Here is a 24,388-nt window from a genome sequence, read left to right on the forward strand (position 1 = left end):
GGTAATGACTGTCAACCATGAAGGCACTCTCTTGTGTTTGTGCCCTGGGACTTCGCCTGCCCAAGTCCCAAATATTTTTGTGAACAACTTCAATAGAGATAAATTTGTAGTTGGCTCAGGGAAAGAGATAATGGAATGATATTTCAGTGAAATAATCAAGAGTAGTTTCAAAATGATCTCAGTAACCTAGAACATAGGTGAGCAGAAGTTTTCTGAAAACAGCATGGGAATACATCTGGGGGCTTTTGGGTCATAAGGTCTCAGTCACAACTAGTCATCTCTGCTGTCGTAACATAAAAGCAGCTATGGACAATACATACATGGACTGGTGTGGTTGTGTGCCAATTAAACTGCACTGATAAAATAGGTATCAGGCTTCATTTGATCCACAAGCCATACTTTGCTGAACCCTGATCTAGAAGTATATAGACTGAACTCTGAAGACAATAAATTTTAGTTTGTTTACTTAAGGTCAAGGGACAGTGGGTCCAAGCGTATGGGTCTGAACAGTATGATAGTCTTTCTAGTCAAAATAGAGCTACAAGGTATTATTTGTCCTTATTTTATAGATAAGAAATCTGCATCTCAAAAGTAAATAGTTTGATCTAGTTTTCACATTGGAAAACAGTTTATGGGAAAGTTTGAGTGAAGTGAGAGTCACAATTAATTGCTCAGGTCAGAGAAGGAGAACTTCATGTGGCAGCTCTCACCATAGGAAAGCCCTGGGTTTTTCTGGCTCTGTTCTTACCCAAATGTGTGACCTTGGGAGACTCACTTGACTTCTCTGGGCCTTAGCTAACAAATCAATGAAGATAAGAGGCGAAACTAGATTAACACCAAGGTCTCTCTCAAGTCTGACAAGGTTGCTATTACTAAATTCAGGGCAGCATGTGAAAGAGAATTGAGACTTACTCTTTATAGCTCTAAAAGCAATTCTTTTCAAACTTTTTAAAATATAGTTTTACCTAAAACCAATATATAAACATGAAAATGATATGTTATGATCATACATGGGCTTCTCTGGTGGTTCAGACAGGAAAGAATCTGCCTGCAATGTGGGAGAACTGGGTTCGATCCCTGGGTTGGGAAGATCCCCTGGAGAAGGAAATGGCAACCCACTCCAATATTCTAGCCTGGAAAATCCCCATGGACAGAGGAGCCTGAGGGCTGCAGTCCATGGGGTCGCCAAGAGTTGGACACAACTGAGCAACTAAGCACATACACACATGATCATACATGTGATTTACAAGTTCAAATTTATAATATTTTCTGATCATAAAAACATTTATTGAATTAGGCTGATATGGATGAAACTAAAGTTTTTTGTTTTTTTTTGAAACTAAAGTTTTAAATTGGGAGTGATGGATGATTAATGGGTTCTTTTTAGCATCACTACCTCACCATTTGGGCTTCCCAGGTGGCGCTAGTGGTAAAGAACTGACTTGTCAGTGCAGGAGGCATAAGATACGTGGTTTTGATCCCTAGGTTCAGAAGAGGCCCTGGAGGAGGGCATGGCAATCCACTCCAGTATTCTTGCCTAGATAATCCCATGGACAGAGGAGCCTGGAGGGCTGTAGTCCATGGGATTGCACAGAGGCAGACATGACTTGGCACACACATACCTCACCATTCTACTCATTGTGCTTGGTTTGTTTGCTTGCTTTTGGTTGCAAAATGTCAAGAAAGTCCTTATTCATATACATTATTTAAATGGTAAATTAATACATAATCTTTGAACCTGAGAATACTCGTCAGAATATAAAAATGCCAAGAAAGGCCTGAAAAACAGATATGTGAACTTCACAATGTAAATCAGGTAGTCTTTTGTAGATTAACTTGGAAGGCATGATAAAAATCAGTGTAAATTAACATTTACAAACCCTTGTATCAGTCAAGTTGGCTAAGCTTATACTATGGTGCCAAATGAATCCCTAAACTTCAGTGGCTTACTGTAACAATGTTTATTTCTTGATTTATTTTTCACTCATATTGCATGTCCAATTCAGACTGAAGATTGGGGGAGGGACTCTGATTCGCATAGTTTCTCGATCCAGGTTGTTAGAGATGGTACCACCATCTCACCACATGCCATCTGAAGCAGGTAGTACCCTTGGTTGCCGAGGCAGAGGCAGAGGCATGTGGAGTGTAGAAAATTGAGTCCTTTAAATAGAGGCTGTTTCTTTACACATGTGAGTATAAAACATGTCACTTCTGCTCAGTGGCTCAGTGTTTGTCAAAACTAATCTTGTGGTCCTAGTTCAGAAGTAAATGTGTGATTTGCATGAACTAAATATGCAAAACACTTCAAAGAACTATAATATAAGGAGCAGATCTCAAACATGGCTCATAATAGAAAAAATGAGGTTCCGAGACCCACCCTACAATCCTGGAATCAGGTTCTCTGGGGTATTGTTGGGAAATCTGAATTTTTAAAAAATGTTCCACAGCTGATTCTCATTATCAGCAGGATGCTCCTGCTGTGAACAGGAGTTTTTTGTGGGTTTTTTTTTGTTTTTTAAATTAGAGGAAAGGCAACAGTTAGATCTATAGATTGAGATTACCCAGCTGCAGTGTTGGAGATGATTAAAGAAGGGAGAAACTAAAAACTGAGAGATCGCATGTCACACAAGATGTAGGGTTTAATGAGCAAATATAGATGCATGCATTTATGTATCATGCAGTATGTGGTAGGACCAGCTCAATTTGAGAGTCTTAACAAAGCTGTTGTACATTTCTTTGTGTGTCTTAAGAATCTTCTCTCCACCCTTTCCTTCCTTAACTCCCAGAAAACCAGCAGAGTAGGCAAAGAGTGGCTTCTAACCAGTCTTTGTTGACTTCATTCATTAAATGGTTTTTGTGCCTGTGTTGGTTGTAGAGCCTGCTCAGCACCCATCAAAGGCCCAGGGTAGGGAGTAGGGTAGATGGCCATAGTCGACTTCTTTTTCACATTTTTTCTAATACCTTTAAAAAAATACAAAGCAGAGATAGGGAAATTATTTCTAATAAAGTAAAACAACTAATAACACGCAAATATAAAAGTTTGTAAGAGACTACTATGAAACATACCAACAAATCAGATAACTTAGGAAAACCAGGTAAATGTCTAGAAAACTTTAACCTAAAACTTAATCATAATGTAATAGAAAATCTTAAAAGAGAAATTAGAAGAGGTTTGGACCCGTAATAAAAAACATCCCTAAAAAGAAAGGTCCAGGACCAGATGATTTCACTGGTGAATTCTACCAAACATTTAAAGAAACATTAACATCAGTCCTTCTCAAACTCTTCCAAGAAAATTGAAGAGGATGGAATTCTCTTAAATTCACTTTATGAGGCCAGCATTACCCCAATACCAAAGCCAGATAAGGACTCTACAAGAAAAGAAAACTACAGAACAATATTGCTAATGAGTATAGATGTAAAATTTTTTAACAAAATACTAATAAACAGAATTCAGCAGCACATTAAATGAATCATACACCACGATCAAGTGGGACTTATTCCTAGAATGGAAAAATGATTCAAAATATGCAACTCAATAAATCTTATACACTACATCAGTACAGTGAAGAATAAAACTCATACGATCATCTCAATAGATGCAGAAAAAGCATTTGACAAAACTCAATATCCTTCTGTGACAAAAACTCCCAATAAATTGGGTATAGAAGGAACATGCCTTAAAATAAGGGGTATATATATATGATAAGACACAGCTAAAATCACACTCAGCGATGAAAGGTTGAAAGCTTTTCCTCTAAGATCAGGAAGAAAACAAGGATGCCCACTGTCACCACTCTTATTCAACCACATAGTACTGGCAGTTTCAGCCAGAGCACTGAGGGAAGACAAAGAAATAAAAAGCAGCCAAATTGGAAAGGAAGAAGTAAAGTTACAGATGATATGATATTGTATACAGAAAATCTTAAAAACGACTCTAATAAAAGTACTGTTAGAACTAACAAACATTTCATAAAGTTGTAGGATACGAATGGACAGAGAAAATCAGTTGTATTCATATATACTAAAAATGAACCATTTGAAAAAGAAAGAACATCATCCCATTCACAATAGCATCAGAAACAATAAAAATACTTAGGAATAAATTTAGCCAAGGTGGTGAAAGATCTCTTACTTGGAAAACTACAAGACACTGATGAAAGAAGTTGAATAAGACACAAATAAACAGAAAGGTAGCCTATGTTCATGGATTGTAATATTGTTAAAAATGTCCATACTACCCAAAGTGTTCTATATATTCAGTGCAATCCCTGTCAAAATTCCAATGGAATTTTTCATAGAAATAGGACAGGCAATGCTAAAATTCATATGGAGCTGCAGAAGACCCCAAACCACCAAAGCACCTGAGAAAGAAGAACAAAACTGATGCACATCACACTTCCTGATTTCAAATTTATTACAAAGTTGTAGTAATCAAAACAGTGGATACTGATGAACCTATGCAGGGCAGGAGCAGAGATGCAGACGTAGAGAACAGACTTGTGGACATAGTGGAGGAAGGAGAGGGTAGGACGAATTGAGAGGGTAGCATTGATACACATAGACTACCACGTGTGAAATAAAGAGCCAGTGGGAAGCAGTGGTATCACACAGGGAGCTCAGCTCACTGCTCTATGATGGCCTAGAGGGCTAGGATGGGGGGCGGGGGCAGGGTGGCAGGAAGATTTAAGAGGGAGGGGATATATGTATACTTATAGCTTCCAAGGTGGCTCAGTGATAAAGCATACACCTGCTAATACAGGAGATACAGGAAACACGGGTTCAATCCCTGAGTCAGGAAGATCCCCTGGAGTGGGAAATGGCAACCCACTCCAGTATTCTTGCCTGGACAATTCCATGGAAAGAGGAACCTGATGGGCTGTAGTCCAGGGGGTCACAAAGAGTTGGATAGGACTGAGTGACTGAGCAAGCACACAGAGCCGATTCATGTTGTGTGGCAGAAACCAACACAACATTGTAAATCAGTTATCCTCTAATAAAAAAAAAAAAAAAAAAACAGTGGAATACTGGCATAGAAACAGACACATATGGTATATCCATATACCAGTGAAACAGAATCAAGAACCCAGAAATAAAAATAAACCATGCATATACCATCAACTAATATTTGACAGTGGAGCCAAGAATAAATGTTGCTGGGGAAACTGGGTAGTCACATGCAAAAGAATGAAATTCTACGTTTATCATACAAAATATACAAAAATTAACTAGAAGCAAATTAAAAATTCAAATGTGAGACCTAAAAGACCATAAAACTCCTAAAAGCAAACAGAGGGAAAATGTTTCTTGACACTGATCTTGGCAGTGAATTTTTGGATATGACACCAAAAGTACAGGCAACAAAAATGAAAATAACCCAGAGGGACTGCATCACAGAAAAGAAATAATCAACAAAATAAAAAGCCAACCTAAGAAATGGGAGAAGATTATTTGCAAACCACTTATCTGAAAGGGGTTAATATCAAAAATATATATGGAACTGGTAAAACTCAATAGCAAAAAACCAACAGCTGAATTAAAAACTGGGCAGAGGATCTGAATAGACACTTTTCCAAAGAAGACATACAAATGGTTAATAGTTATGCGAAAACATCCTCAACATCACTAGTCATCAGGGAAATGCAAATCAAGACCACAGTAAGGTCACTTCACACCTATTAAAATGGCTGTTATCAAAAAGGTAGGAGATTAAGTGTTAGCAAGGATGTGATGAAAAGGGAACCCTCATGCACTGTTGGTGTGTATACACTGGTACAGCCACTATGGAAAACAGTATGGAGGTTCCACACAAAATTAGAAATAGACCTACCATAGGACCCATCAATCCCACTACTGGCTATATATCCATAGGAAATGAAATCATTATCTCAAAGAGATATCTGCACCCTCATGTTCACTGCAGCTTTATTCACAATAGCTAAGACCTGGGTACAACCTAAATATCCATCACTGGATGAATGGATAAAGATGATGAGGTTTAGATACACCAAGAAATATTATTCAGCCATGAAAATGAAATACCATTTGTAATAACATGGATGGACCTTAAGGGCAGTATGCTGGCTAAAATGTCAGACAAAGACAGGTTGTGTACTATATGATCTCACATGTGGAGCCTAAAAAATTGTACTCAGAGAAGCAGAGTAGAATAGTGGTTGTCAGGGTCTGAAGATGGGAGAAATGGTGAGATGTTGCTCAAATGGCAAATGGCATACATTTCCAATTTTTTTTCTTTAAATCTTATTTATTGATTGATTTTTTGGCTGCTCCGGGTCTTTATTACTGCGTGGGCTTTCTCTAGTTGCAGCGAGCAGGGGCTACTTTCTACTTGCAGTGCGTGGGCTTCTCATTGTGGTGGCTTCTCTTGTTGCGGAGCACAGGCTCTCGGGCACTCGGCCTTCAGTAGTTGCAGCACGTGGGCTCCGTAGGTGCACTCGCCGCTCCAGAGCACAGGCTCAATAATTGTGGTGCAGGGGCTTAGTTGCTCCGAGGCCTGTGGGATCTTCCCAGACCAGGAATTGAACCCGTTGTCTCCTGCATTGGCAGGCAGATTTCTTTACCACTGAGCCACCAGGGAAGCCCCTACATTTCCAATTTTAAGTTGAATAACTTGTGAGGGATCTAACATATAACATGGTGACCATAGTTAACAATATTGTACTACATAGTTGAAGAGAGCTGCTAAGAGGGTAACTCTTAAATGTTCTCCTAGCAACTATACCAAGAAGGGAATTATATGAGTTTATGGAAATGTTAATTAACCCTACTGTGGTAATCATTTTGCAATATTTACTATATATACTCCTATCAAATTATCACATTGTATACCTTAAACTTAGACTATATTAAAAAAAAAATCCAGCAATTCAACCTCAGGTATAGAGAGAAATGAGAATATATGTCCACAAAAAAATTTACACATAGATGTTCACAGCAACATTACTCATAATAGCTAAAAAGTGGGAATAATCCAAATGTCCATCAACTTATAAATAAATATCTATTCCTATATTATTTGGCAATGAAAAGAAATGACTTACTAATGCATGTTACAACATGAATAAGCCTCAGAAACATTAGGCTAATCGAAAGAAGTCAAACACCAAAGACCACCTATTGTATGATTCAGTTCATGTGAAATGTTTATAAAAGGCAAATCCATTGAGACAGAAAGTAGATTAGTTGTCTATGCCTGTGGTGAGAATGGAGAGTACTACAAAGGATAAGAAGTTTCTTTGGGAGGTGATTTTTGGTGTTGTTCAATCACTAAGTTGTGTCCATGATAGAAATACTCAAAAATTAGATTTGGGATGGTTTAACAACTGTCTAAATATACTAACAACCAGTGAAGTGTACACTTTTAACAGATGAATTATATGGTTTGTAAAATCATATGCCAGTAAAGTTACTTTAAAAATAAGGCAAAGGGTTGCTGGAGGAGTCAGGCATGATATATAAGGAAGGCCATTTTTTGGTGTTTTTTTTTTAAAGCATGAGAGGAATATTTGTGGATTATACAGGTAGGATAAGGAGGATGGAACCAGAGTGAAGAGAGAAAAAATAGTAAAGCACAAACGAATAATAAGGCTGGCAAGTCATAGACAATAACAGACTAAGGTCAGGAATTAATTTAGAGAAGGAAAGGCATGGACAAGAGCAAGGACTTCCTTCCTTCTGAGGCAATGTATGGAGATGAGCTTGCTGTAGATTACAAAGAAAAGGGGAAGAAAAGTGAGAGTGTTTATATTTCATGGCCTATTATTTTGAGTCATATAGAAGACCAAGTAACATGTTTGAGTAATGACTTTGGTAACTTCAGGAGAATAGTGACAGCTCAGACAACAAATGTGAAGAATTAAAAAGGAAAGCTGATGAAATGAATAGATGGATTTTAGAGACATTAGGGCTTGGCTGAGTTTAAATAAAAACCTGTAAAGCACTTAATCATCAAAGTTTTTATCCGGAGCTCTAGGTTTCTATGAAACCGAAGCAGGAAAAAAAAAAAACAAGTTAACTGCTTGTAAACCAGTGTTTGAACTGGTAGAGTACAGGTTCTTGCTAAGGTTAGAGATAAAAGTGCAGATTTAATCAGGTATAAAAAACTCAATCACTGATTTGCATATGATTATCACAAAATAATGGCAAATGTGAAGATGTAATATGTATTTTAGAAAAATAAAATAATTTCAGTTTAGCTAATCAGGATTAGACTTAAGTCACTGAAATTCAAGTTTTAAAGCTTACTCAGCCTAAGATCTTGGAAGTGGTGCTAAACTTCGTGCTTCCTTATCAAATGGAAATTTCAGAAAAACTGGGAGCCACTTACTGCCCTACCAGATGTGTTCCTAGGAGGTACAGAGAAGGAAGTTCAGAGCATTGCTTTCCCTAGCACCACATCTGAACACATGGATGGTTGCTGGATATTCACATGCCTGGGTCCTTACTCAGAAACTCTGAATTACACTCTGCGGTATATCCCAGACATTCTGTCCATTTAACCAAGCATAGAAGTGATGCTGATGTTAGAATGGTGCAGTCTGTTCAACCTATTAGGCTGAAAATGGTGACAGTAAGAAAAAGACCAGTCAAATAATTGAGAAGGGGGCAGGGGTGTGCGGCTCGGAGGATAATCTTCAATAGTTTTGGCAAAACGCGTAAGTTTCTGAAAGGTGTTTTCTGGACTCCATTTTTTGGTATGATTAGCTCTCCAACTTTCTAATTCAAGCCCTTTCTTCAAATACATTAATAAATTGGTAATTTCAAGAAAGCTTTATTTAATGCATGGGAAAAAATAAGAGCGATGTCTCCCAAGTGGCTTCAGTCGTGTCCGACTCTTTGCAACCCTATGGACTATGTGTAGCCCACCAGACTCCTCTGTCCATGCGATTTTCCAGGCAAGAAGGCTAGAGTGAGTTGCCCTGCCCTCTTTCAGGGGATCAAACCTACTTCTCTTTTGTCTCCTGCATTAGCAGGCGGGTTCTTTACCACTAGCGCCACCTGGGAAGCCCACTTCGTTAAAGATCCTTCAAACAGACGTAAAAGGAAGAGAATAACCAGCTCTCACAGGAGACAAAATTGGGTACTAAATGCCCGTCAAATGTCACTGCTCTTTCTTTCCTTAAAGGATAAAGATGCACATTAAAGCCCTAATTACCTTGTCTTACAGGACCAGTCATGGAATGTCAAACTCTTTAGCATCAGTTCCTAATGCCACAGTGAACTTCGAGCGTGACGATTGATGCTTTATTTTACGAAGATGGTCTCAATAATGCTTCCTTAGGAAGATCTTAACCTGGGCTGTTTTGTGTTAACTACGACCTTAAAACTAACCTCTCCTTCCTCTCACCCACTCGGCCTCCCTCCCCCAAATTTCAAACTGCAAAGTTTCCTGTGGATTCGTGCCCCTCCCCCAACACACATGAACTCACTGAAACTTCTTGACGGACAGAAACTTTTGGACGCTGCCCTCCCAGGCCCCAAGCTTTGCGCAAAAACCAGCAAAGCCTCCGCAGGGCCACCCCGACGTCCCTTCGGCCCTCGGGTCGGGAAACGCCCTCCCCAGCTCTCGCCCAGCGGCCTGAAAGTCCGGTCGGGTCGGGCCGGGGAGGGGCGGGGCAGGGCGGGGCGGGGCGGGCCGCTCCATTGGGGCCAGGCCCGGGGGGGGCGGAGCGGACAGGCCCCAGTGGGCTTGCTAAAAGGCCGCCGCTTTTCGCCGCGGCCTCTGTGCCAGGAAGTATGTGTCTACTTTCCAAGCTAAGTTTGGCCCTGAATCGGCGTTGGGAAGCAACGGCAAAAACTTTTCAAAAACTTTCGTTCCGCTCCTACTCCCCCGCCGCAGGGTTCCCTGATGGTCGCCCCGGGCCGAGCGGCGGCCGTCCCCTCCCCCATGCCCGCCTCCCCGGAGGCGTGAGGAGCCGCCGCCGCCCCCGCTATCGGGTCGGACGCGCGGACGGGCGCGCACCGAGTGGCGGCCGTCGCGGCAGAAACCGTCGGTCTCCTCCAGGGCTCCTGCCCCCCGTGGCAGGATGGACTACCTGACCACGTTCACGGGGAAGAGCGGGCGCCTTCTGCGGGGCACAGCCAACCGCCTGTGGGGCTTCGGGGGTGGCGGCGAAGCCCGTCAGGTGCGCTTCGAGGATTACCTGAGGGAGCCCGCCCAGGGGGACCCCGGGTGCGGGTCCCCGCCCCACCGGCCCCCGGCGCCGTCCAGCCCGGAGGGACCCGGTGAGCCCAGCCTTCCTTCGCGTCCCGCGCGGCCGACCCGGGCTGAGGACAGGGGGGTAGCGGGGAACGGCGGCGGGGTGGGCGCCGCGCGAGGGGGCGCGGGCCGGGCCAGCGTTGGCAAGTGTGCCGGGGCCGGGGCGGGGGGCGAGGAGGCCGAGCGCTCGCTCTGCGCTGGGGGCGGAAGACCTCTTCGGGGCTGCGTCGCGTCTCTTCCTGCCCCGCTCTTCCTGCTTTTCTGCACCGGGACCCGACTTTCTTTACCGCGCCAACTGTTTCAAGGGTAGGAGTTCTGAAGTTTTTCCCTCCCACTGGGAGGTGAATATTGAATCAGTTATGACGCTCGCGTTTTTCCTCCCAGGGGATCGTTAAGAACGCCTTGTCTGGCTTGGGTTGGGGCTGGGTCATTGTTTTTATTTGACATTTATGAGAATTTACATCAACGCTTACTTGATACGACTTTGAAAAAGAAAATGCGTAACGTACACAGGAACCCAGTGTATGGTGTATCGTGTATTTTGAAAGCAGAACGTAACAAATTTCTCAGTTGTCATCTCTACCTCCTGTCGTGTTTTCTTTCGTCATAGTGGAGTTGTACTATTCTTAAAAAAAAAGAAAGCAATCGTAATGACATGGTACTGATATCTTATGAAATTTTTTAAAGCCCTTGCTGAAGCGGTATTGGCTTCATGCATATGGTAACTTCTTCAATGTCGTTGGCTTCGTTAGACCTCTCGTGGTCATGTTTTATTCTTGTTATCTGCTCTGATACGCATTTTGGTATTATGAGAGTAAGTTATGTGAGCATTAGAGTGTTTAGGAAATAGAGAAAAGTACAGAGAATATAAAATTTATCCACACCCCCACATCCTACGATTTATTTATTTTTTTTTTCCTACGATTTATTTTAAAGCAGTGAACCAATGAGGACATCTGTTGATCTCTGTAAGTGTAGTTTAAGCTTTGAAGAAACTTAAATATTAAAATGTAATTTTTAGCATGGTCCCTTTTGTTAACTTTTCTTCACTTGACATAAAATCTTTTCTTCACATCTCCTGTTGATGAAATGAGAAAAACGAAAGGGTATGTACTTGGTTTCTGCTTTGAAGAACATTAACCAGGTGCAGAATCCTCTTAAAGGTGGACCAGGGATGAGGCCTGGAACTTTAAAGCATTTGGATAAAAGATTTGTTTGTGTGTGTAAGACCTCAGTTGACTTATTGAAAACAATTGAAATGTGACCAGCCTCTAGGCAGATGAAGAATATGTGGGGTAACTTAACCAGGAAAGGATATGGTGAATATTTTTATAAATAAGCCCAAACATATACATCTGATTCATTGATTCAGAGACATTTATTGAGCACACTGCTCTTAATGTATCAGACTCTCTTTCAGAGTTGCAGCTTCAGAGTATTATACAAAGTCCTCTTCTGGTGAAGCTGGCTTGTGTACTCATGGCCCAGTCTTTAATATTCGTGGTGCCCCCTAGTCTCTGATACACGTTAGAGAGACCGTGTGATGTCACAGTTCTGGCCACAGTCAGGTGGGTAGGTACTTCCTACCATTAACTTGCTGAAAGAGTTTGTGAAAATTACTTGCTCTTTGGGCCTATATTTTCTTATTTGTAAATGAGGTTGCTTAGATGGGCTAAAAGGTTATCAACTCCAGTGCTCTTTTTTTCATTTGGAGCAGGATTAGTGAACATGTTGGGAAGTAAAGCTACAAAGTAGCATTTGGGGTTAAAAACATTGTAAGTCTATACAGTTATGCCTACAGACTTCTGAAGATAGTTCAAGAAATGAGTGTTCCAGCAATAATTTGATCGCCCCCTCCGGTTCTTGAATAAGTACAGCTTTCTAAATTTCTTTGAGAGGCAACATGTATGTATGCAGGTAAAAAGTAAATGGTTCTTCATTAATTTTTAGTTCAACCTTTGCTTAAAATGAGAGCTCTATTTTTTTGGCTTTGGCTATAGGATTTTCCTTGCGTTTGTGTTCTTTGGAATGAGTATCTGTTAGTCTGTTTTAAGGATTTCCTCGACTCTTTTTGCTTGTGACTACCCTTATTTTAGATTTTTATAGCAGCTGCTTAAGTTCTCTGTTGTTCGTTACTCTTCCTTCAGTTCTTTGAAGTATCCTTTGTGTTGTAGCAGTATATCTTGTGCAGACACTTCCACACTTGGAGATTGGCTGCATTCCAGGACTCCATTTGTTGTTAGTGACCTTATCCGTCACCATTTCATGTTCAGTAATGATGATGGTAAAATAGTTTTACCATTGAAGGATGGGCCTAATAGAACTTTGGTCATCTGTTTCTGATTTTACTCTTTGTGTGAACAGACCACTTACCTGACTATTACTGTTACTAATGTCTTTCTCCTCTCCAAGGTGTCTGCTTTTGGTCTTAAGAGTTTATAGTGTTTGCTGACTCCAACATTATAGTCCCCTCTATGGAAAACCGTAATTGGGACTTAGACACATTAAGGAGCTTATCGCACCATTGCTGTAGGTAATAACAATTACAAAGAAAACACCGTATGACACCATTTTTGTTCCTGCTAAAAGAGAAAATTGGACTTTCCTGTTGGCTTAGTGGTAAAGAATCAGCCTGCAGTACAGGAGCTGCAGGAAGCATGGGTTCGATCCCTGCATTGGGAAGATCTCCTGGAGGAGGGCATGGCAACCCACTCCAGTATTCTTGCCTGGAGAATCCCCATGGACAGAGGAGCCTGGCAAGCTGCAGTCTATAGGACTGCAAAGAGTCGAACACTACTGAGGTGACTTAGCATGCACATAAGCAAAGAGTAAATTATTTTATGATTCAAAAAAACTTTTTAGGCCTTGAGCGTAGCTCATGTCTGGAGGCATCACTCTAGTCAGTTTACTAGATCACCTAGTTATAAGTAAGTAAAAGAAAATTTTTTTTAGTGTTTAGTTGTTGTTCAGTTGCTTAGTCGTCTCCAGCTCTGTGACCCTGCAGACTGCAGCACACCAGGCTTCCCTGTCCTTTACTGTCTGTCTCCTGGAGTTGGCTCACACTCATGTGCATTGAGTCGATGATGCTATCTAACCGTCTCATCCTCTGTCACCCCCTTCTTCTGCCCTCAGTCTTTCCCAGCATCAGGATCTTTTCCAGTGAGTCACCTCTTTGTATTAGGTGGCCAGAGTATTGGAGCTTTAGCTTCAGCGTCAATCCTTCCAATGAATATTCAGGGAATCTGGTTTGGAAGGTCCGTGGAATTTGATTACAGAACTTTCACAGGACTGGGGAAACAGAGACTTTTGGAGGGCACAAACAAAACCTTATGTGCACCAGAGCCCAGGAGAAAAAGGCAGTGACCCCCCAAGAGACTGAGCCAGACTTGCCTGTGAGTGCTTGGGAGCCTGGCTGAGGCGTGGGCTGACAGGGGCCTGCCTTGGGGCCAGGGGCACTGACAGCTGCAGTCCTGGGAGGCGTGGTGTGCTTGCCTAAGTCCTCTTGGAGGAGGTCACCGTTACCCCTGCCCTGGAGCCTGTAGCCTACCATAGGGTTTGCAAACTCCAAGATTGGGTCACCTCAGGCCAAACTGCTGGGAGGGAGCCCAGCCCCACACGTCAGCAGAAAATTAAATATTTAATGAGCATGGCCCTGCCCACCAGAGCAAGACCCCGTTTTCCCCACTGCCAGTGCCTCCCATAAGAAGCTCACACAAGCTTCTTATCCTCATTCATCAGAGGGCAGACAGAAAGAAAACCACAGTCACAGAAAACTAACCCAAATGATCACACGGATCACAGCCTTGTATAGCTAAATGAAACCATGAGCCATGCTATGTAAGGCCGCCCAAGACGGACAGGTCATAGTGAAGAATTCTGACAAAACGTGGTGCGCTGGCGAAGGGAATGACAAACCACCTTAACGTTCTTGTCTTGAGAACCCGGTGAACAGTGGGGCTCTAAATATAAATATTTAGAGTTCCAACTTAATTGTAATATAGTTTTTATCATAAACTTCCCTGTTATGGCAACTCTGTTGTCCCATTTGGTGACAGTATACTTTAAATATGTACATCTGAACTCATATTTAAAGTTTCTTTTCATTTACTTTTATCATTTATTAATAAACTATCTTTTGAGAAAATGACAATTAGAGCAGCTAAGAACACTTTATATGGGGTAGCTACTAGCAAATATTTTTGCTTAATCCTAATAAGCTAAGTACTATTATTAACCCATTTTCCTGATTAAGAAACTTGGCCAGGCAGAGAAATGAGAGAGACAAAATCCATTTGAGTGTTATCTTTCTAAGAGTTAGGTCAGACAAGAAAAAAGCTTGAGCAGAATGCAAGATTCTCTCATTTGTTGTTAAAACAATTTAGATAGAGGATAAGATGGATTGTCATTGAAATTTCTTTAGAATCAGAAAAATATTAAATGGCTGAGCTGAAAATACAAACTCCAAGGAAGATGTAAGAAAATTTTGATACATTTCAGGTTGGGAAATTGAGATGCAGATTGTCTGAAAGAGTTAGATAATAGTTTAGCTTGAACCCAGGGAAGACCAAATGCCTGTAAAGGATTTGTAGTACCAATTATTAGAAAGTGAAGTCACTCAGTTGTATCCGACACATTGGTACCCCATGGACTGTAGCCTACCAGCCTCCTCTGTCCATGGGATTTTCCAAGCAAGACTGCTGGAGTGAGCTGCTATTTCCTTCTCCAGGGGTTCCTCCCAACCCAGGTCTCGAACCCAGGTCTCCTGCATTGCAGACAGGCTCTTTACCATCTGAGCCACCAAGGAAGCCCAGTTGTTAGGGTAACTGTTAATTAAGAGTACTGGTCATTCATGGGAGAGGATAATCCTAAATGTCTGCAGTCTTAGTCTCATTTCCTAAGGTGTGAGGTGGGGAAAGAATCTCTTCTAGATAAACAGCCTCAGTCTGCTCTGATAGTAACTCTGATGAAGTTTGAAGTCATGACAGTGTTCCCTTATTCCATTGGTTCTCACGAGTAAAGTAGATCTGCCCATTTTAGAAATTGCTGCTCATCTCACAGGATGGCTGAATTCAAGACTTACCTGTGTTTTTGGACAGAACTGCCTCTGAGTATTTCAGGCTACAATAAAGCAATAAGTCTCAAACTTCAGTGTGCCTCAGCATCACCCAAAGGCTTATTGAAAATGTCGGACCCCTCCTCTAGAGTTTCTGATTCAATACTTCTGAGCCAGGCCCCATAGTTTGCATTTCCAACAGCAACTCAAGTAATGCTGATGTTGCTAATTTGGGGACCACACTTTGAGAATCTCTGCTTTTTTTAGTGGGTACATTAAGATTTGTTCATGTTAAGGTCAGAAGTAAGTATAGAAATGATTAAATTTGTTAAATACTTAGTATTTTGTATTACGCTTAGAAATAATTAATATGTTTGGTCTTTATTTGTTATATTTCAGAGAATTAGGCCTGTTAGAATGCATGTAAATTAGTCTAAGAATCTAATTGAAAATGAATACCAAAGAGAACTTTTCATTATATTTAAAACTTCATTGTAATGTATTTACTAGAGTTAAAAGAGTTTAGAAAGGTTTTCTTGTTATAGAGGCAATTAAAGTGTTTACAATAAAATATAGTAGATTTATAAGTGCCTTTTAGTATAGATGAGAGAATTTAATTACTCTAGTTTATAAATGGGATTATTTAAGGATATCTAGTTTGTTTTCTGAGTTGATTAACTATTGATAGCATCTTAGAAAGTATGTTAAAATTTACTAGTTTTGTAAATATAATACACTGACATAGTTAAAGACTTAAGAGAAAACTCAATTTTTATATTTGCACTTCAATAAATAAAACATTACTTAAAAAGTAAAGTAATTGCAAATAATCTTCTGTGCATAAAAACTCCCTAGATGGCCACCAGCAAACTTACGTTGAGACTCAATACATTTTGTTGAATGAATGAATATTCATACAAAAAGGGGCGTATTTTAAGGTCAGATTAATGTATTAGAGAAAGGCCCAAATTTTGCCTTTGATTTCTAGCAATCAGAGAAAAAAGGGAAATGTGATCAGCCATAAATCACAGTGTCACTAAGGTAAAGATAAACCTGTTGCTTAGGTAAAAGAAACATGACTTTTCCTGATAGAATAAACAGAAAAAATCCTCACGCAACTCTTAACATAGCAAAAAATATCCTCATCATCTTTATAGTAAATACAGGTTCTAATTTCAAAAAGTTGTTTTTTTTTTTTTTAACAGCATTACTTAATGTAGTTTAGTGTTCTAACAACAAAATGCAAGACTGTAAAAAGCAATTCCATATAGGGCCAAAACAATTAATTCAGATATGCAGTTATCTGATGATTTGTCTTAACTGAGGGGTGGGTGCTAGATTCTAAACTTTGGTAAAACTGATGCGTGCTAACTATGAAGTCATACGTAACAAAAATTAAAGTTTAAAAGCTACCTCTAATCCAGTATCTAGTGATATTATTAATTTTAGGGTAGATGTTATTGTTCAGATCTGTTTTATGTATGTGTGTGTGTTAGTTGCTCAGTGATATCCAACTCTTTGGGACCCCATGGACTGTGGCTCACCAGGCTCCTCTGTCCATGCAGTTCTCTAGGCAAGAATACTGGAGTGGGTTGCTTCTCCAGTTCTATGTATATTTACGTATAAAATGATGAATGGATGATTAGAAGGAAAGAGTGACTAAAAGATAATATTTATTTGCGTTAAGAAAGTATTTCCTAAATAGTGTGTCTAAAGTTAAGCAGAATTTGCAAAAATATTGAGAGGTTGGTATTATTCATTCTTGTTTCAGTTTTAGGTGAGGTTTGTTTAACTCTTAGGTGATTTGAACATTTCATGTCCCATATTTCTTCTCTCCAGTTCCCGGTATTTATTACATTATGTTTGCAATTTTTCCCACTACATAATTGTTCAGTACTCCCTGTTAGATCCTTTGATCATTCCTAGAGTTTTTATTTTGATACCCTTGGTATAATCTCATTCTTGTGTCTTAAGCAAGCCAGGCTGTTTTCTTTTTCCCCTAGTCGGTGATTTGCTCCTTGTGTATGAGTTCCTGAAGAAATTATCTTTTCCAAGCACTGTAATTTAACGAGGAGCAGAAACAGGAATGACTAGATGTGTGTGCACAGGTATGTGTATGTGTAATAGCCTTTTAGGGAGTAGCCACTATATGGAACAGCCCTGGTCTTAAGATAGAAGGAAAAAAGAGCTAAGAAGTATAATGTTAAATCTTAACACTTCTGCCCAAAAGACTTATGGTTTCTATTCATGTCTGACATCAGTGGGATGGTACAGTGTATTTTCTTTTCCTCCCCAGGGAGATACAGGATGGATATTTAGTAACGGTAGTAATCTATCACAATGACTATTAAACAACGTTTAAACTATTAAACAACGTTTAATATTAAACGTTTGACAGACGTTTGAAGATGCTAGTGTTACTGTCATGAGTGGGAAGTTGTAAAGAAGCCTGTTTCTTCTGTCAGTAACTCAGTCTGCAAGCTTGATCCTTTCAAAAGCTCTATTAACAGTGCTTCTCAAATTTATTGTGCATGCCAATGTAAATCAGTAGTTCTGGAATGAAATCTGAGATTCTGTGTTCACAGTAAGCTCCCAGGTGATGCCAGTGCTGCTGATCCTTAGAACATAATTTTAAATAGCAAGGCTCTGTTAGCACTCTATATGGAAGTTCCCCAGTGGCTCAGCAGTGAAGAATCCACCTGCAATGCAGGAGATGGGGGTTCAATTCCTGGGTCTGGAATATCCCTGGAGAAGGAATGGCAACCTGCTCCAGTATTCTTGCCTGAGAAATCCCATGAACAGAGGAGCCTGGTGGGCTCCAGTCCATGGGGTCGCAAAAGAATCAGACACAACTAAATAACAACAGTAGCATTCTGTATCATGAAACTTTTCACATAAGAAGTGGGCCACACACAAAAACTCCTTGACTAGGTAGAGGAAAGGAGCATTAAATACGAACAGCAAATGTGTTCGAGACCAAGGGACTTGAGATGTTACCAAATTAAAGGAAAGGTGAGCATTAAGGTCTTAGTTTGGTGCTTCATAAAGAGCAAATAAAATAAAATAGACAAAGCTCATCTGATTTTTCCCTTAGTTTGGTCTCCTTTTCAGGTTTAGGGAACTGGGAAGACAGAAACCATTGCAGTATATTGTGGAATCTCTTGATGGAGTAAAGACAGTAAGAGTAGACTCTTATTTCTGAAAGTTCAACTATGAAAAGAAGCAGAAAGGCTGGTATCTAGAGCAGGATGGGTACAAAGTTGAAGGAAAACTGAACGATTTAAAAAATTTTTTTGTTTGTTTTGATTGTGGATAAGGAGTCAGTAGCAAGTGAAAGGTTGAAAACATAGGCATAGTTTCCTATACTACTGCACGGTAGGGCTTCCCTGGTGGCTCAGAGGTTAAAGCATCTACCTGCAATGTGGGAGACTTGGGTTCGATCCCTGGGTTGGGAACATCCTCCGGAGAAGGAAATGGCAACCCACTCCAGTATTCTTGCCTGGAGAATCCCATGGACGGAGGAGCCTGGTGGGCTACCATCCATGGGGTTGCAAAGAGTCGGACACGACTGAGCAACTTAACTAACTTATAGATGGAATCAGTTAATTAGAAAAGCAATTCTCAGTGTATCTTTCTTAGTTTAGAAGATATTTTCAAAGTTTAAAATCTGTATTATCGTATGAAAATATTGACTCCCAGCTCAATATTTTCAAATCATCAAATTTGTATTAGTAACTACAGCCAAAATTACAATTTTCAGTTATATTAGGAGTCTTTTAATATATTAAAATGAGACTTCATACAGGATTCATCGTTGGTTTTTCAGGCTTGCTTTATTCTAGTTTGCCTTCCCCATTCTATTACCAAAATTATTTTTAATTTAAAGGTCTGATACTGCTTTGTCAATTCTGCTTAAAAATCTCTTTGGACCTCTCAGTCTGGGACTGACAGCAAGCTAGATAATTCAGACTATCCTGCTAAAAACAATTGAAAAAACTGGACCAACCATTAAAAAGTCTACAATTAATAAGTCCCGGGGGATTTGTGGAGAAAAAGGAACTCCTACACTGTTGGTGGAAATGTAAATTGTTAGAGCCATTATGGGAAACAGTATGAGATTCCTTAGAAAACTGAAAATAGAGTTACTTTATTATTCAGCAATCCCACTCCTGAGAATATATCCAGAGAAAAACATGGTTCAAAAGGATACGTGCACCTCGTTGTTCACTGCAGCACTATTTACAATAACCAAGACATGGAAGCTACTGAAATGTCCACTGACAGATGAATGAATGAAGTTGTGGTATATATACACAGTGGAATACTACTCATAAAAGAGAATTAAATAATGCCATTTGCAGCCACATGGATGGACCTAGAGATCATCATACTAAGTGTAGTAAGTCAGAGAAAGCCAAATACCATATGATATCACTTAAATGTGGAATCTAAAATATGACACAACTGAACTAATTTACGAGACAGAAACAGATTCACAGACATAGAAAATTTATGGTTACCAAAGGGAAAGGGGTGTGGAGAGGGACAAATTATGACAAATTATGGTTCTATAATAAACCATAATGGAAAAGAATATGTATATATATGTATAACTGAATCACTTTGCTATATATGAGAAACTAGCACAACATTATAAATCACCTATACTTCTGTTGTAAGTAAATAAATAGCTGGGCCAAAGCAAAACAAATTTTATTGGGGATATCAGAAAACTGATTGATAGAACTAGATTAGGATCTGAGTGAGGGCAGAGCCTGAAGGACGAGCAGCTCCAATTTGGGATTGCTTTTTTCCCCAGGGGAAGTATTAATTCCAGAAACAGCAGCTCAGAGATTAAGAGTTGCTGTTGGCAGCCTGTTGGTATAAGGGAACAGGGACACAGTACAAGACCTACCACAGCAGAGGAATGAACTACTCTTACTTAGGACCCCCAAAATGCTGTAGGAATAGAGGAAAACTCATAGGATGGTAACTTGGCTTTAAATCATCATTCCTGTAACTGCAATAATAAGATTTGGTGTTGCTAGTGTCCTCAAATGTTTGGCAGAAGCAAGCATTAATCCTTTCTAGAAAATTTCAGCTTTCTGTGTGTCAAATTCTGTCTATAGACAGTTTTTTGTATTTAATATACAGTACACAAAATAAAATTAGGCACCTGGTAAGATATAAGAAATGAGAGAATAGAAATAGACCCACAGGAACCCTGTATCTTGCAGTTATTGGATTTAAAATAGCTGTGTTGAGAATTTTGAGCTGATTGCGAGTTTTGTAGAGATTCAAACTATAAAAAAGAAAAATGGATATTCCAGAATTAAAAATAATTTCCTAATTAGGACCTTTGTAGATGAATTTAATAGCAAATCGGCCACCACAGGAGAAAGACTTAGTGAATTGAAAAATAGATCAGAAGACAATATCCAGAATAGGGGAGAGGGATGGAAAATAAAGGTGGGAATAAGTTTAATACAAGATATAATTAGAAGTTCTAGTATGTGTACATTTGAGTCCCCAAAGGAAAGGAGAGAGAGAATGAAGGCAGAAGTATTATTTAAGAGAATAATGACTGAAAATGCAAAGAATGATGAAATTCACAGATTGAAGAAGCATCACTACAAACCCCAACTGCATGTGTGCTAAGTCGCTTCAGTTGTATGTAACTGTATAGCCTACCAGTCTTCTCTGTCCATGGGATTCTTCAGGCAGGAATACTGGAGTGGGTTGCCATTTCCTTCTCCGAAGCCCCAAGTGGAATCAACAAATCTCACCAAAGATGAAAAACTTTAAAAGCATTTAGAACAAGTAGTCAGTACTGTAAGAATAAGATTGACAGTTGATTTCTCTAAAGAAACAGTGGAAACTAAATAACAGAGGAAAATACCTACCAACTAAGAATCCATCCCCTGCAAAATTACCCAGAGTTGCAGTAAAAATGGTAAATATGAGGGAAGAACTGAATGAATGTTGACTGTCTAGAAAAATAATGTCTTAGAGTATTTTTGAATATATATATATGTAATCAAAATATGCATTAACAATTGCATATAAGTCTTGGTAGGATCACACAGTTTTTTACAGCCTTACATTGACCAGAAGGAAGATAAAAGTACTAGTAAATATTAGACTGAAAATTAACAATTTAGGTTATAATCTATGATATGACCACTAACATAATTGTTTGAAAGTATATCAAACTTTAAGTCTAAAAATATTCTAAGAAAAGATTCAACTTAACAGAAAGATACAATAGTTTTTATTTTTTATGAACCTAATATCATGGTCTCAAAAGTCTCAAACTATAGAAAGCAAAGTAAAGAAACATCAGAGGAACTGAATAACCCACAATCATAGTGGGAGATTTTAACAACCTCTATCAGTAATTTAAAGAAAAAGTGTGCAGAAACAAACCAATATGTATACAGAAGATTTGAACACAGTCAGCAAATTTGATTTCAGGGATATGGGGATAGGTGTTTGTGTGTGGGTGTGTGCATGCATATCCACACATGCATGCACACACACATACGTATAGCACTACCCTTCTGTATAGAATACATATTCTTTCCAAGCACATGTATATGGAGCATTTACTAAATTTATGCATGATTGTAAAGCAAGTTTTAATGAATTTTACAGGTTTTAACTATTTAAGAGTATTTTCTTTTACCACAGTATGGTTAGAAATCACTGACCAAAAGATGAAAATTTTTAATTGTCATAGATTAGCAAATTAAGCAATATTCTTAAAATAGCAAATGGAGAAATTAGGGTAGACATCGTGGAATATTTTGGGTGAAATTATTAAAATACAGTGTATCATGTATCAAAACTTATAGAATACAGTCTAGATGGGAATTTCTTAGGTTGCATACATTAAGCTTCTGCTTCTCATAATGTAGAGTAAAATCTAACTCCCCTGCTTTTTGCACCATACCAGATAATTGTGTCTCAGGGGAAAGTATTATATATTCATTTATTCCTTTGATATTTATTGAGCACCTTCTATAAGTCATGCTTACTATTAGGGTATACTGCATGGTTTCTCAACTTGCGCAGGGTTGACATCTTGTGACAGATTGTTCTCTTGTGGGGGGACAGTTATGTGCATTTTAGCACACAGTGTTTGGCGGTGTAGTATCCCATTGTGATAACCAAAATTGTGCCTTGGTTTTCTCATTGTAAAATGGAAGTAAAAGTGATACCCTCTTTATAAGGTTGACGAATAGGTAAGATAGTAAATGAAGAGTATTTAGAGCAGTGCCTGGCACATGCTAGAATACTGAAGTGGGTAGCCTATCCCTTCTCCAGCAGATCTTCCCAACCCAGGAATCAAACCCAGTCCCCTGCATTGCAGGTGGATTCTTTACCGACTGAGCTATCATGGAAGCCCTGGCATATGCTAGGCACTTGATCTATTGTTTTGATTTTCAAATCATAAATATCTATGCATTTCTAAACTGTCATACTAATAATTTTGTGAGGAAGAGAAATGGGACCTCTCTTTTCCATACTTCCAATCCAGATTCATATTTACTGGCAACTGTCTTTAAAAAGGTAGTATAAAGTTAATAAATAGGAAACGGGGCCATGTAACCACTGTGATCACTTTCAACTCTCCAATATTGTGATTATATTTCTGTATTGATAGAAGAGAATGATTAGTGTATTTCATTGTGCTCTGGTACTTATATTTTATTAATACATGTTTTAATAATGGTTATTAAAATCATTTTAGAACTTAAAAGAATTATTGCAATATGTTATTATAATTTTAAATTATTAAATTGAGTGCTTTCAATTTGTTTCAAACTTTAAACTGTGGAAAGCTGATATATTAGTTTTCTTTCTCTGAACTGCACTCCATGGTGAACTTTTGAAAACGATATAATTGGTGGCTCAGAGAGTAGAGAATCTGCCTGCAGTGAAGTAGACCCAGGTTTGATCCCTGGGTCGGGAAGATCCCCTGGAGAAGGGAATGGCTACCCATTCTAGTATTCTTGCCTGGAGAATTCAATGGAGAGGGGAGCCTCGTGGACTACAGTCCCTTGAGTCACAAAGAATCGGACATGACAGAGCGACTAACACTTTGTTTTAGACCTTTAATGAACTCTTTCACAGGTTAAAAAAATACTACTATACAAAGCAAGTGCAGGCTATCATTTACTCCTGAAATCAATGAAAGGATATATATTATTAGTTAAAAGTAATCTGAAATTATATTTTGCATTGCTTTTAAATTGCAAAATGAGGAAAGTGTTTTTGGCTCTCTGTCCTGTTTATGAGATAGAGGAAAGGAATTAATTTTTTAAATGTATTTTAAAATAGCTTTAATGTTTTATCACAAAAAACACACTTAAATATATGCTGTTTAATGGAGAAAAATTGGAATATAGTGAAAAGAAAAAATGCTGTCTTTCCCTAAGAATTATACCATTTTTCATTCCCACCATAACTTTAGGAAAACACCTCTTTTTCTACAGCCAAACAGGATATATTTTTCTTCTTTGTCCACTTTTCTTTAAAAAACAACATGACTGTAAGAATTGTGGCAGTTCTAGGTACAGTTTAAGCCATAGCTTCACAACATTATTTCATTCAAATTTGATGCTTGCTATGTGTTAGGCTCTTTGTTAGGCACTGAGGAGTCATTGTGGAACTAAGTAGGGTGTTTTATAGGTTACAGTTTAGTGGAAGAGATTTAAAAAGAAACTTAAAACTGTGCCAGGTACTGTGAAGAAAACAAAGACACTGTGTGACTGGTAGTAGAGGTCTGCCTTAACCTGGGTAATCAGGAAGCTTTTAGGACAGCCTTTTTAAGTACTGTAGAGCTAACTGGGTTTTCCTGAGATTCAAATTTTATTATTTTTATCATTGTTAATGCTTTATTAGAACTGTTTACCCAACTGAGCTAATTAGATACATATAAACAAACTCTAGTATAGTCAAAATATCAGTTAAGATTGGATGGAGGAAGAGCAAAGAGGAAGATATTTTCCAAATTCCTTAGGCTTAGGTAGAACTAATTTTTCTTTGCAAATTACTATTTCAGTCTTGTAAAAATTGAGCATAAATATAACATCTTGTTATGTTTATGATCT

At 39.0% G+C, this 24,388-nt stretch overlaps 1 protein-coding gene across 3 annotated transcripts in view; it reads left to right on the top strand.

The window, feature by feature from the left end:
- Positions 1-24,388, top strand: part of OXR1 (oxidation resistance 1) — a 395,731-nt gene that overhangs the window by 301,002 nt on the left and 70,341 nt on the right. The window contains exon 1 of one of the 3 annotated variants that reach the window (XM_065903646.1): positions 9,911-10,245. The exons of the other annotated variants lie outside the window; for them this stretch is intronic. Within the exon in view, the coding sequence (XP_065759718.1) occupies positions 10,047-10,245 (199 nt within the window). The 5' untranslated portion in view covers positions 9,911-10,046. Of the gene's footprint in view, positions 1-9,910; positions 10,246-24,388 lie in introns of those variants that run through there. 3 annotated transcript variants of the gene reach the window in all.

Source organism: Muntiacus reevesi, chromosome 12 (genome assembly GCF_963930625.1).
Source record: "Muntiacus reevesi chromosome 12, mMunRee1.1, whole genome shotgun sequence".
In the NCBI taxonomy this organism is placed as follows: Eukaryota; Metazoa; Chordata; class Mammalia; order Artiodactyla; family Cervidae; genus Muntiacus; species Muntiacus reevesi.